The sequence below is a fragment of the Pagrus major genome, chromosome 8 (assembly GCF_040436345.1).
Source record: "Pagrus major chromosome 8, Pma_NU_1.0".
Classification (NCBI taxonomy): Eukaryota; Metazoa; Chordata; class Actinopteri; order Spariformes; family Sparidae; genus Pagrus; species Pagrus major.
This window is the reverse complement of record NC_133222.1, coordinates 20,745,260-20,758,160: the sequence shown is the minus strand read 5'-3', so window position 1 is coordinate 20,758,160 and position 12,901 is coordinate 20,745,260. Positions and strand designations below refer to the sequence as shown.

The window sequence follows — 12,901 nt, the reverse complement described above, 5'->3', positions numbered from 1 at the left end:
TGCGTTATGCTATTGTATGTTGTTGTGTTACTTAGTTAATGTGTCTTATGACATGTTTATATTATATTGTGTTACGTATTATGTTATTGTTTTATTTATGTCTTAATTGTGTTCATGTAAATGTTCGTGAATTTGTATCTTTTTTTATTGTGTTTGTCTTTTCTGTTAGTTGTATTCTACATTATGTTAATGTTATGTTACTTTGTTTTTTATTTTTGTAAACATTGTTAATCATTTGTTTCATATTATGTTGCTTTATGTTTTGTGACATAATGTGTCGTATAATATGTTTATGTTTTGTGTTTTTATGCGTGTTTTTACTTTTACTCACATGTCAAACTCTTGTATTCCCTCCAGCACTTTGGCATCAGATCTCATGAAACTCTGTGGAGAGACCAAAACCAGAAATAAGGTAATACAATATTTATTATGGTTATGTTACATACTCTGCATACACTAGCGTCTCCCTAATAACGTCCTGTCTTAATTTCGACGTATCTTTGCTCCACAGGCTCGTAGGAGGACCACCACTCAGATGGAGTTGCTGTACGCAAACAGCGACTCCGCCCCCGATGCACCGACTGCAGACTTCACCAGTCCGATGCTGCCGTTAGCTGAAACGCCAGATGGGGGCGGAGACGTGGACTCGTCAGGCTCATCAGTCAGGGACTACACAGCTCTCTCCCCCGGCTTTTCCTCTAAAATGGGCAGCATGTAAGTCCAGGCCCGGCACTCTTCTGCTAACAGAATAATTACTACTTCCTTCCGTCCTGCATGTTTGATGTTGCTGCTACTTCCTCTGCTGTATTTAATTTTGTTTCACATTATTCATGAGCATCCTTACATCAAATAGCCATACCGACCTCCAACTGATGAGTGCTTTGAGGTAAAAGCATGAAGAGAGGAGCCAGTATTAACATTTGTATGGCTTATTTATTACTGTCCTCTGCTAAAGGCGCCTTTGTAATTCCTCATTAGAGCTTAGTCACATGCTGAAGGCAAAAATACTAACCAAACGGCTTTAACTGGCCATGCTTCAAACCAACTGAAAATGCACATTAACTTGTATGTAAAAAAGAGCCTTGGCTGACAGTGATCCATCAGCAAATAAAGAAATATAATAAAAAATGTAGTGTAGCATAAATTGTCCAAAGTAGTTAAACATGAGCTTGGCGAAGAACCTCAACTGATTTGGGACTTGAAATATCAGGTAACTGTGTTTCTGTGTGTACTGCATGCTCAGCTTTTCATTGATGCCATTATATTATGTTGGTTTCCCATCCTTCTGTTGTTTTATTATTATCATTCTTTGTGTTGTTTGTCGATAACTGTATGAAACTGAACGATCAGTTCTGGCTCCAGAACTTCGTCAGGGCTGGAAAAGCGAGCTCCGGAGCCTTCCCCGCTCTCGCGCAGGAAGACCTATGACAAGGCACAAGCAGCGGCTGACAGGGCAAAGGTCAAGGAGATTAAACAGTAAGAGCTTGCTGCCGACATTGTGGCTGCAAAGCCAAAAAGAAAAAAGCGAAATAATTTCACTTCAACTCTACTAATACTGTTTTCTCGGTTTCCTGCTATGGAGAAGCATGTGGTCTCAAATCAAAATTGCTCTGCGCCTGGTGTGATAACCTTTGACCTGCCAAGTTCTATGCTGAATTTAAAGTCATATTGTTCCTACTGAACTACGATAGCATGTCTCTTAATTGAGCCATAATATGGATGTTTTCTCATTCACTCCGAGTAGTTTTGACTCAAATTCAGTGTTCAACTTGCTAATGAATCCCTCTGCTGCTGATCTACTTATGAAACGCATTTTACTTACTCAGAAAATCGCTTTCCTTTCCTTTCCCTTTATTTTCTTTATCCTATCACTAAATTCTAGTTAGTCAGACTGAAATGCTGTTTCGGCTTTTTTATTTTTTGTGTGGTAGAAGTGCTGTTTAAATATGTAGGATGTCTAACTATTCATTATTTTTCATAATCTGAGCATGGTGATCAGGGTGACATACAGTAAGCCAGTAAATTAAGGAAACTTGAGACTATTGTTAGTTAGTAAATACTTAACTATTATATTATTATTATAAACTAATAGTTACTTAGATCAGAGTTAATAATTGAGTTTTTCACGCTTTTATTGGCATGAACTTTTCAGACACTTATCTCTGTGCTTTGTGCACAGGAAATGATTTCCAACTTGAAACAACAGTTACTTTACTCTGCACTCCAACAGGCATGGTCAGTGTGAGTGCATGGGGTCGATATATGATAATTAATATTGCTGCATCCATGTGATATGACGAAGTCAGCAAATGCCAGAGAAAAAAAAAAAACTGTTAATCTCAGCTTTACAAATTAAATTCAAATTGCCTGATTTCATGCACCTTTCATACCTAATCATGGTACTGATCACCTGTTACCAATGAACCTGTTCACCTGTGGAATGTTCCAACCAGGTTTCTGGTTGTTTCCCGAAACTCAATGAAGTTGATGAGGAAAGACATATTAAATATTTTGTCTTTGTGCTGTTTGTAATAGTGTATATGTCAAAAAGGATTAGCTAATTATCACACTGTGTTTCATTTACATTTTAAGCAGCGTCCCAAATTTTGTAGAATCAGGGTTGTAAATTTGCATACAAGAAACAAAATACATGATTTTATTACATGAAACATTGTGATTGCACAGATACGAAGAATAAACCTTTATTCATTCCTAAGGATTAAATCAAGTCAGTTTTATTTATATAGCCTAGAATCACAATCACATTGCTTCAGTGGGCTTTACACTCTGTACAGATTCTTGTTTGTTTTGAGTTTTGAGTCTAGACAGATAAGGAAGTTAAAATTGAACCAGGGACTCTGCAATTACAGGGTGTGTGTTTTGACCATGACAGCCCTTAAAGGAATCCTTCAGGCTAAAACATAACATTTACTCTGCCACCACCTTCACCACATTTTTTGAAAAATAACAATCAAGTAGTCTTGTCATTTTTCATCCATCCAACAATGTTGTTTTTTGGTGTTTTTTCATTACAGCCTCATGCTGGCTTGGCTCTAGTTAGATTACAGCTGCTGACAGAAAATACTTTGATATAATGTGTGTTAAGCTAGTATTCATTTAATTATTCAATATATTTATCCATCTATAAAATACCACAAATTGCACTTTGCTTCAGATTTTTTATCGTTACTCCAAAGGAAGGTCGTTGTTGTACATTGGACAGGTTGTAAAGCCACTGCCTGGTACTCCCATTGAACAGGAAACCTCAGTAATGTCTTCTTTACAGCTTCAGATGAGTCTGAACACGTGACACACACTTCCCTGACAAGCCGTCCTGACAGTTTGCTCCCATATGACATGAATGCAGCATATGCGTCTCCCGTCTGTCCTCGTGCAGTCCTCCCACACTCCTGCCAGTAGTGTGTAAACAGCTTAGCACACACTTTAATTATGCTGCAGCTTAATTGGCAGCCCTACTGTCTTCCTTCACAGCCCAGTCATCAGGAGCCTGAAGAGCAGCCCACCACTTCCTCTCTTCCTGCTGCTTGTCCCAGTAACCACATCACTGCATTTATGACAGGGTATCTGGGGCGTGGTGCAAACGTCCTGTAGGATAAGTAAGAAGCAGAGATAAGTAAAATTGACACAATCCTGCCAGTGAGTCAGATTAGAGTTAGGCAAGGATGAGTAGGAGCATTGACAACATGCCTTATTTCCCAACTTAGGGTAGTTATCTCTTATTAATGTCGAGGTAGACATGTAGATCAGTGGAAGGTACATTTTGATTTAGCAGCGTAATATTGGAGTGTTTTAATATAACAACTAGCTTTCTCAGGGAAGAATTGTTATCATTTTGTTTGTCTTTTAATTTTAATAATCTTAAGTGCACACACATCTCAGGAATATCGAATACTCTCATCCCCTCCAGGTTGAATGGATGCCTCCACCCGTCCTCCAACCGCTTCCTCCGTTCTGTTTCCCCTTCTTTCTACAACCCACCCAAGTACAACTTTTTTGTTTATTATTTGCCAAATGCTACACTAAAACTTCACCTTTGGTGTGTTGGGCAAAGGTGAATCTGAAACACAGGCGCACATGGTGTGGACTCCATCCTTTTCACTATAATCTGCAGATTTTGGGTGTGACTGTAGTGTCACCAGAGCCTCCCAGGAGTGTCATCCCACCCTGCTAAGACGCATCCTTGACATGAACGGTCATAAACGGTTAATGTGGTTAGAAACAATGAGTGGATATCCTTTCTGGGATCAATAGATAATAACAATAAACCCAAACAGTGTCTTCTTGTTCAGCTTATTTCTGCTATTCAACCTGAAACCTCTTTTCATTAGCCTTTTTCCACTTCAATGAGCCTTTTATTCTGCACATAACACACCTTTTAAAAGCTCATTCAATCACAACTCCTGAATATCGACGTCTGGATCTGTGGTACACCATCACCTCATCCCGCTGCTCCACCGATACTGAGAGCTACGACTGGTGGAGAGTAGTGATTGTACGATTACACTATCGGATGCCAATTTGTCAACTCGACCCGCCAATTAGTGATCGATGTGTGTATATGTGATGCTATTGGACTTGTGGCCCCTGGTGATCCGACACTACTGGTTTCCAATGATTGTCTGTCTTTGTCTGCTTGGGTGTTTTTATCTATTATGGGCTGGGAGAGAGGAGGCCTTTGAAGGTGCAGGGGTATTTATAGATTGTGTCTAGTGTTTCTTTTCTTTTGGCACAATAACTCTGTTCACAGCCTCATTTTTCTTTCAACTGTTACTATCATCTTTTTCTGTTTTTGGTTTGCAGCATCGTGCTAATCAGGCACGAGAGCTGCATGCTGTGCATGAACTCTGGTTGTGTGATTTAGATCCTCGCTGCACTCAATTTATTAGACAGCGTTGTGTCCGTTCTGCAACTATTGACAGAGAGTGTGTTTTCCAGGGGCGTCATTAACCCGGTGCCGGCTACTAAGGGCAGTCGGTCAGCGACGTTACAATGCGTCCACGTGGCAGAGGGACACAGTAAAGCCGTTCTGTGTGTCGACTGCACTGATGACCTTCTCTTCACTGGATCCAAAGGTTAATACCCACAATCCTCCATCGTGCCTTCACCTCTTCACGCTCTCTCATCTCTCTCATCACTATTCCTCACATGTCTGCTCGTTAAGGCACCGGTAATTTATTACACTCTGACATGCTGTGAATGCTGTTATATACCAGCAAATAAAACCTGACAGGGATTAATTAAGATTGTCGTATGCACAGTGTGTGGATAAATGAGGTGATGCAATAAAATGACATTGTACATACAGTAAAAATCTAATGGTGAAGCAGCTTTTTATGATAATAAATAGAGGTGAATATATAGGCAATCAACTAGATTGAAGTGCTCATTCATCAACATAGACCTTATTATGACTCTGCGCCAGTGATAGCTGTGGCTGGAAGCATTATGTTTTCAGGTTGTCTGTCTGTACGGTACGTACGTCCCATTCTTGAAGACTGGAAAGTATACATGTCAATAAAGTGATAACTTTGATTTCATGATATCACTACATAGTCTATACTATGAGTCTGGACAGACATGGATGTAAACTGCAACTAAACTGCGAGTCTGTAATTCTAGTTTTTTTACCAGATAAGTAAACTGCTCTTCCTAACTTCTGTATTTGGTTTTCTCATCGTTAAGAATAAGGTTTATGTTGTTATAAATTCCTTATAAATTTTTATCTTGAGCTTCACTAAATATGTAATAAATGGTGATAAGGCTGACAGACTGTGTGTCCTCCTGCAGACCGGACCTGTAAGGTGTGGAATCTGGTGACTGGTCAGGAGATAATGTCCCTGTCCGGTCACCCCAACAACGTTGTGTCGGTCCGCTACAGCTCCAGTTTGGTCTTCACCGTCTCCACCACCTACATCAAAGTGTGGGACATCCGGGACTCGGCCAAGTGCATCCGAACACTAACGTGAGTGTGTTTGGCATGTTTTGCCATTTAGTTACTTCATATATGAAATGACATAGAACAATAGAACAAATAAATTTAAAACGTCTAAGTATATATTGAACACACTTTTTTCTTTCTTCATGCCTTTTCCACTGTTTTACAAATATTTAACAAATATATGTACAAAATTAGGCTCCCAATGATCTTAAACCTACCGCATCAGATTGTAAATGTATGCTTCAGTGCCGTCTGTCAAAGAATCTGTATGTAAATCTGTAATAAGATTGTTGAGAACAACAGTTGGTAATTATTGTTATTTTACCAGGATTCCTTTCAAGATCACAAGTAAAAAAAAAAAATGAAACTTACCAAAACATGTTGTATTTAACACCTTGAAAACTCAAACTCATATGTGTCTCATCCTTGTGCCTTCAGGTCCTCTGGTCAGGTTAATGTCGGGGATGCATGTGCGTCAAACACCAGCCGAACAGTCACGATCCCAGCAGGAGAGAACCAGATCAACCAGATCGCTCTCAACCCCAACGGGACGGTTCTGTACGCCGCCGCTGGAAACTCGGTCAGAGTTTGGGATCTGCGAAGGTAAGAAGAAACATGAGCACAGAGAAAATTTACACTTTGAGTAATTAATGTGAAAACGGCCTCTAGTGTCAAACTCTGCACGTACATCATTCTGCACAGTGAAGCTCAAACATTCAACTGTAGGAACAAGAAGAAAAACACATTTTTGACTGGAGGAGGTAACTTTAAATTAGGTTTGACACATCTGAAGTTGTGTAATAAAATCCAGTCTGACATAAAAACTATATTGGCAGTCTGTTTATCTTTTTCTGCATTTTTTTACTTTACTCATTTTGATCCCACTGCTCCATTTTTCTGATGCATAATACTGTGAGTTAATTCAAAGCCCAATTTCTCTCCGCTGCACACTTGAGAGATCCAATTCAATGTGACACCTGACAGGGATCCAATGCAAAGTTATCATCCATCACTGACAGCCAGCTAACAGAACTTTTGATGGATTACCTCTTTGTTCCTCTTAGGAAATAAAAAACGTTGATAACCAGCCGTTTGGATGATTGAAATAACTTTGAATCAATATGCAATGAGACTGAACGTTGCAAACTCAATTCATAAACTTTGATTACCCACATGACACTTTTTAACATGAGTGAATTATTTATTAAGTGGATTTATAACACTGTTGTTCTAGAAAGACTAAAACTGATATTTAATTTCATGTTGTGAGCCAAACTTAGAGACTGGAAGTTAAATTATTGACTCATGAGTGTTTTTTTATATTTTCTTTCTTTGTCAGATTTGCATCCACAGGGAAACTTATAGGTCACCTTGGTCCAGTGATGTGTCTGACTGTGGATCGGTCTGGAAACAACCAAGACCTGGTGATCACTGGGTCCAAGGACCACTACATCAAGGTGTGTGTCCAGGGATCCTTCACCTCTTCATGAAATTACCTATATATGCCTCAGCACTTACTTTGGGATAAGCATAATGTTTCTTGTGAGCCTCATCTAAGAAAACTAAAGACTAGACGTTGGTTATGATGTGTTATATGCTTCAAGCATTCAGAAATATATAATAAGAACTATTGAAGTTGCTCCATCATTCAACACTTGTAACATTCATTGTTGATGCTGTTGCAGTTGTTTGATGTGACTGAAGGCTCTCTGGGGAGCATCAGCCCAACACACAACTTTGAACCTCCCCATTACGACGGCATTGAGTCACTGGTGGTCCAGGGGGACATTTTATTCAGCGGCTCCCGAGACAACGGCATCAAGAAGTGGGACCTGGACCGCAAAGACCTGCTGCAGGTACTGAGATAATAGACATATAGATATAATACAAAGACAGACTGAGGATGGAATGAGATATTTAGGTTTTTATGTTGACGCACAGCTCTGGGTTGGTAAGTTTATTTGTGTATCGTCTTTCAGAAACACGGTATTTCAAAGTCTAAATTGAATTTTAAAAAGACACATCTTAAATATCTTAAATAAAGAAATGAAATAGAATATTTAAATAAGATCAAATTAATTAAAACTGAGAAAACGGAGGAATAAAAAGTAAGAGAAATGGGATTTAATTTATTTAAAGGAAAGCCTCAATTTAAAAGAATTAAGAGTTGGAGTTGTTTTTTGGAAATTGTTCTGAATCAAGGGTGCATAACAACTGAAATTAAAGTATTATATCATAATCTTAATATTTCAGTGTTTGACTTTTAATTATAGTGTATATGTAAAGAATGTTTGCATCTTGTATACATGTATACTTAGCAACACTAGCAGTTTTGCATCTCACTTGCCCGTTTATCTGTGGGTCCGATGTTTGATTGTAACATGGTATTTTGGTCATTTTTTTCAGCTGAATTAATTCGAAGTGTAGTGACTGAGATGACATTTGGCAATCATGAGCTTATAATTTATTTACACAATACAAGTGATCACAAGACATAGAATCTAACACGTTTCGAAAGTGGCCCACACACGTTGTTTAAAAGACTTTTCCACCATGAAAATAATAAATATGAACATGAACACAGACCCCTTCATATATCCTGACATGGAAATGTGTGAGGAAAAGAGTTAAGATAGAGTTTATCCAAAGATTAGAATAGACAAATAATGTTAATGCATTTTATTGGTGTAAGAAGGAACATATCAACTGCATAATCATCACTACAAGCATCCATTACTTGTTTAGATAATCTGTCCTACTATGAGAGTATCTAATTCCTTCTCTTCTCTCCAACAGCAAGTCCCAAACGCCCACCGTGACTGGGTTTGTGCGCTGGGAGTGGTTCCCGGGTCTCCGGCCCTGCTGAGTGGCTGCAGAGGTGGGGTGCTCAAGCTGTGGCACACGGACACACTGGGGACTCTTGGGGAGCTGAAGGGTCACGAGAGCCCCATCAACAGCATCTCTACCAACAGCAGCCACCTGTTCACCGCCTCCGAGTGAGTCTAACACCAAACAAACACGCACTTTACAGTGTATGTCTGTATGTTCCAGTGTCCCTGCTTTGGATTTCAATTACTTTTATGATACGTTTTTAATTTCTTGTACATTTCTATACAACTAAATGTATCAATTGATTAGAGATGCACCGATCCACTTTTTTCCAGTTCCATACCGATACTTGAATTTGGATGATTCCTTGATCATTACTGTTGTTGTTGTTGGTGGTGGTGGTGGTGGTGGTGGTATCATGTGTAAGCTTACATGAGGCTGTAGTAAACCACACAGCAGCTCTTATTGAAAGGGCAACATTTTTGTATGTAAAACAGGTATCACAAAACGGGTGTAGGAGAGCAAATTGCTACGCTAACTCCTTAATTGTTTCAAAAACTTTCACAAATCAAGTTCACATCAATGCATTACCAACTACTAGTAAATAGATTTCTATACATGAGTTCAAAGGTTGTAAGATAATTTCACATAATGACAATCAAACAATGAGACTATCAAATCTGGATCAGTACATGGATCAGTACATGGATCAGTGATGTCAGTCCAGTATCAGATATGTGCATTATCGGCAGTATCGTCACCCTGCAGTGGTTCAGACCAATTTTGAACCACAGACATAAAACAAAGCAGAAAACTGGGTCACACGTCATGAGTCACATCAAAATTGCAGTTTTGAAGCAATCTCTGACACAGTTCTTCAAACATGACAGCATCAGAATAGTGAAACAAGCTTCAAAGCTCCAGTATCAGATACATCACGTGGGTCTGGAAGAGTTTTTCTCACCTTTTAATTTTCCTGTCTTCCAGTGACCGGACTGTGAAGATCTGGCGTGCACGTGGTGGACTGGACAGCACCTTAGAGCCGGGTGACAATGCGGATGAGGTGGCCAGTATCTGAACACACCGCCACCTGCTGGGTTTGACTCTGGAAGGACATTAAAAGCATCTTTTGATGCTGCAGCCCTGCACTTTGACCCTTAACTTCTCAAACCCAGTGCTGACTCCTAAAACACATACCTTCCATGCCATGTAACCTTTATGACTGAGCCAACAGGATTTAATCTCAACAGAAACTACCACATTAATTCTTTTCTTAGACTCTGTATGCTCAGAGTGTAGTTCGCCGTACTGTTAATGACTCTCTGCAGCATAATCTTTTTCTCTTTTGCGCTGTAGACGATACGTCGCCTCGGATCATGATAAGAACTTGTACTCACAAGTCATTTATTTAAGACTTAAACAAGACAAACACTCAGCGTTGTGTCAGGATAAAGTACACCTGTGGACACAGTTAAATAGTAGCAGTGTGTTTTGTTAGATTAGGTAAAATAGACAGGAAGTTGAGTGTTAGAGGGGAAAAAGGTGGCAGATCTAACGGGTTGCTAGCTGGTCTTTGCAACCCAGTTTTCCGCTTTCTTGGGATTGTTGAGATTGTTTCTCTGCACTTGATGCAGAACCAATGTCCCTGCGCTCCTTTCCCCCCCAAATAACAAAAGTGGCTTTACTGTATGTGTTAAAGACAAATCACCGTTCCCCTTAACTTCCCTCTCTCCTGCCTTTAAGCTCCTCCCTTCTCAAGTTCTGCAGCTGTTTAAGACCAGCGACCAAAATCATGCAAACTTGTCGTCTTCGCTGTCCTTCACTGCACTCATGAACAGAACACACTTTACAGTAATAGTTCCACTTAGAGCATAGAGTTTTACATTTTGGGAAATATGCTTATTTGTGTCTTATTTGCTGTGATTGTGATGATGCGTATCTGCCTGTTAAATATAACGCTCCAGCCAGAAGCTAGTTAGCTAAACATAAAGGCTGGAAAAATGGGGAGAGAGCTAGCCTGTCTCTGACCAACTGGGAGAAAGCAGTCAAAGCCTCCATTTACAATTAATTGCAGTATGTCAACAAGCTCACATCTTATTTACAACTCTGTGCTGTCCTTCAGTGCGTCACCTTCTGAACACCACAGGATGGCGCCTATAACACACAGGCTACACCATCCCTCTGAATTACTGGCGCGTTGTATCACAAGCAATCATCTCGCGTTCCATTTGCTATTCAACTCACTACTTCTTGCTGCGGCTGACAGTTCACATGGACCGTCATTTGTTCGTGAATTTTGATATCGATTCCCAGACAGTGACAGGGCTAGTTGGCTAGCTAGTCTTGTTGTGAAACATACTTTCAGAGTATATTTACAGTTTGTCAGCTTTGAATCTTGCTACCCTAATGTTAGCTTTCTAGCTAATAGCCGAGCTGAAGGGTTCTGTGAGCTTAGCGGACTAGTTTGTCTCCCATTACCAATGATGTGATTGCGACAGCCATTAGTCAAACCTTCAGGTGTTGCCAGGGAAACAACATTCTGGTTGTAAAAAAATAATAATTTTGATCGCAAAACACATTAAAATATAAATGTATGGCTTAATTTTTTTCTTTGGCATGTGACCATGGTATGGGGATTATGCCCTTCAAGGTGTCCATAATTATTTATTTGAATCTTGTTAGCATAACATTAGCTTGCTGGCTAATAGCAGAGACCAAGGCTTTTATGAGCTGAGCACACTAATTTTGTCTGCCGTTGTGAAGTCGTATCTAAGTAGCCGATATCATAATTGTTCTCCTTATTAGTCAAACCCTCAGGTGTTTCGGGGGTAACAGAGTTATGGCTTGGGAATAGCTGTAGATTTTTCTGCCAAAATGCATTAAAATATAAAATTTTTGGTTTAATTAAGGGCAGCCTGACACGTTGTCGGGCGTCATATCTTCTTTGTTTAATCCATACAAAAACCAAAGGATAAATTAGCAATTTGTTGTTTTACAGGGGGTTATGTGGCGGTCTTGGTAACTTCCCTCCGTCCCCAATGCAGTCACGAATAAGATTTAATGAGTTAATTAGCTTCGGAGATGTTGCTATGCAGATTTTGCTCCCATCAGCCAGAGCCAGGCCTGTAGTTCCCCCCTGCTTTCAGTCTTTATAATAAGCAAAGCTAACTGAATGTAGCTGGTATCAATCTTCTCATGTAACTCGTTGCCAGAAAGTGAATACGTGTATTTCCCAAGATGTCAAACTACTCCTTTAACTTTTGAGCACTTGTGAAAACTGACACAATTAGTCTTTGAGAAACACTTAATCCTTCGTAAATGTGAGCAGGTTCAGCGTTTATATTCTACACTTGTTGTTCACGTTTCATCGTAACGTAAAAACATTTTCACTCTTCACATGTCGCAGTTAGCACTCACTGAACCTACACTACTGAGTTGTCGTCTAACTCCCATGCTGCTAAGTCGTGTGCTCACCTTCTTCAACCCTATAAGAGGGCTTCTTGTCATGGACTCCGGGTGAGGTCCGCTTTGTACTGAGCAATGTGTATGTATATATATGTACTAGTATCTTTTTTGTTTTTTGGAGAGGAGAGGCCTTCAGACTCTGCCCGTGTCGTGACCGACATCTGTCTCCCAGTTCTGATCCTTGTGGGGCCTTCCTGGAGACCATCGTGGTCTCCCTCATGTAACTGATCTGTCTGTCGCGATTGTGTGCTGTCACTTTTGAATGTTCGGTGAAACAGCAGTTGTAGGCATTATTCGAGTACATATCTGATGTATGTAAACAATGTATTTAAAGAAGAATCTGACTGAATGTTAGTTTTGTGGGACCACCGATCTGAACGCAGTCTCACACGTTGAGCTGAGAGGACCAGGATTGGCAGGAAGACTGACGAGCAGTATTAAAGCTTTGGAGGTGGCAGGTTATGTTTAGTGGCCTACGGTTAGGTTTTTTCTCCCTCTCTGTTTCGTTTGTTATGCTGTCCCTGTTCCACATATCCTGGGCGTTCCCCCTCTGGAGTTTTAGTAGCCATTCTCAAATGGCGGACTCTGTAGCGATTCTAATGTCAGATGCCTGATGAGAATAAATGCCATCTGTCAAAAACAACCAAA

The 12,901-nt window shown here is 40.0% G+C and overlaps 1 protein-coding gene across 4 annotated transcripts in view; it reads left to right on the top strand.

The window, feature by feature from the left end:
• kif21a (kinesin family member 21A) overlaps positions 1-12,901 on the top strand; it is a 58,537-nt gene extending 45,636 nt beyond the window's left edge. For 2 of the 4 annotated variants that reach the window (XM_073471579.1, XM_073471577.1), the window contains 11 exons: positions 358-412; positions 512-714; positions 1,351-1,476; positions 3,929-4,003; positions 4,957-5,093; positions 5,809-5,983; positions 6,398-6,562; positions 7,299-7,416; positions 7,645-7,815; positions 8,756-8,955; positions 9,776-12,901. In XM_073471579.1, the coding sequence (XP_073327680.1) occupies positions 358-412; positions 512-714; positions 1,351-1,476; positions 3,929-4,003; positions 4,957-5,093; positions 5,809-5,983; positions 6,398-6,562; positions 7,299-7,416; positions 7,645-7,815; positions 8,756-8,955; positions 9,776-9,866 (1,516 nt within the window). In that variant the 3' untranslated portion in view covers positions 9,867-12,901. The remainder of the gene's footprint in view (positions 1-357; positions 413-511; positions 715-1,350; positions 1,477-3,928; positions 4,004-4,956; positions 5,094-5,808; positions 5,984-6,397; positions 6,563-7,298; positions 7,417-7,644; positions 7,816-8,755; positions 8,956-9,775) is intronic. The other 2 variants (XM_073471578.1, XM_073471580.1) reach the window with 2 other exon arrangements.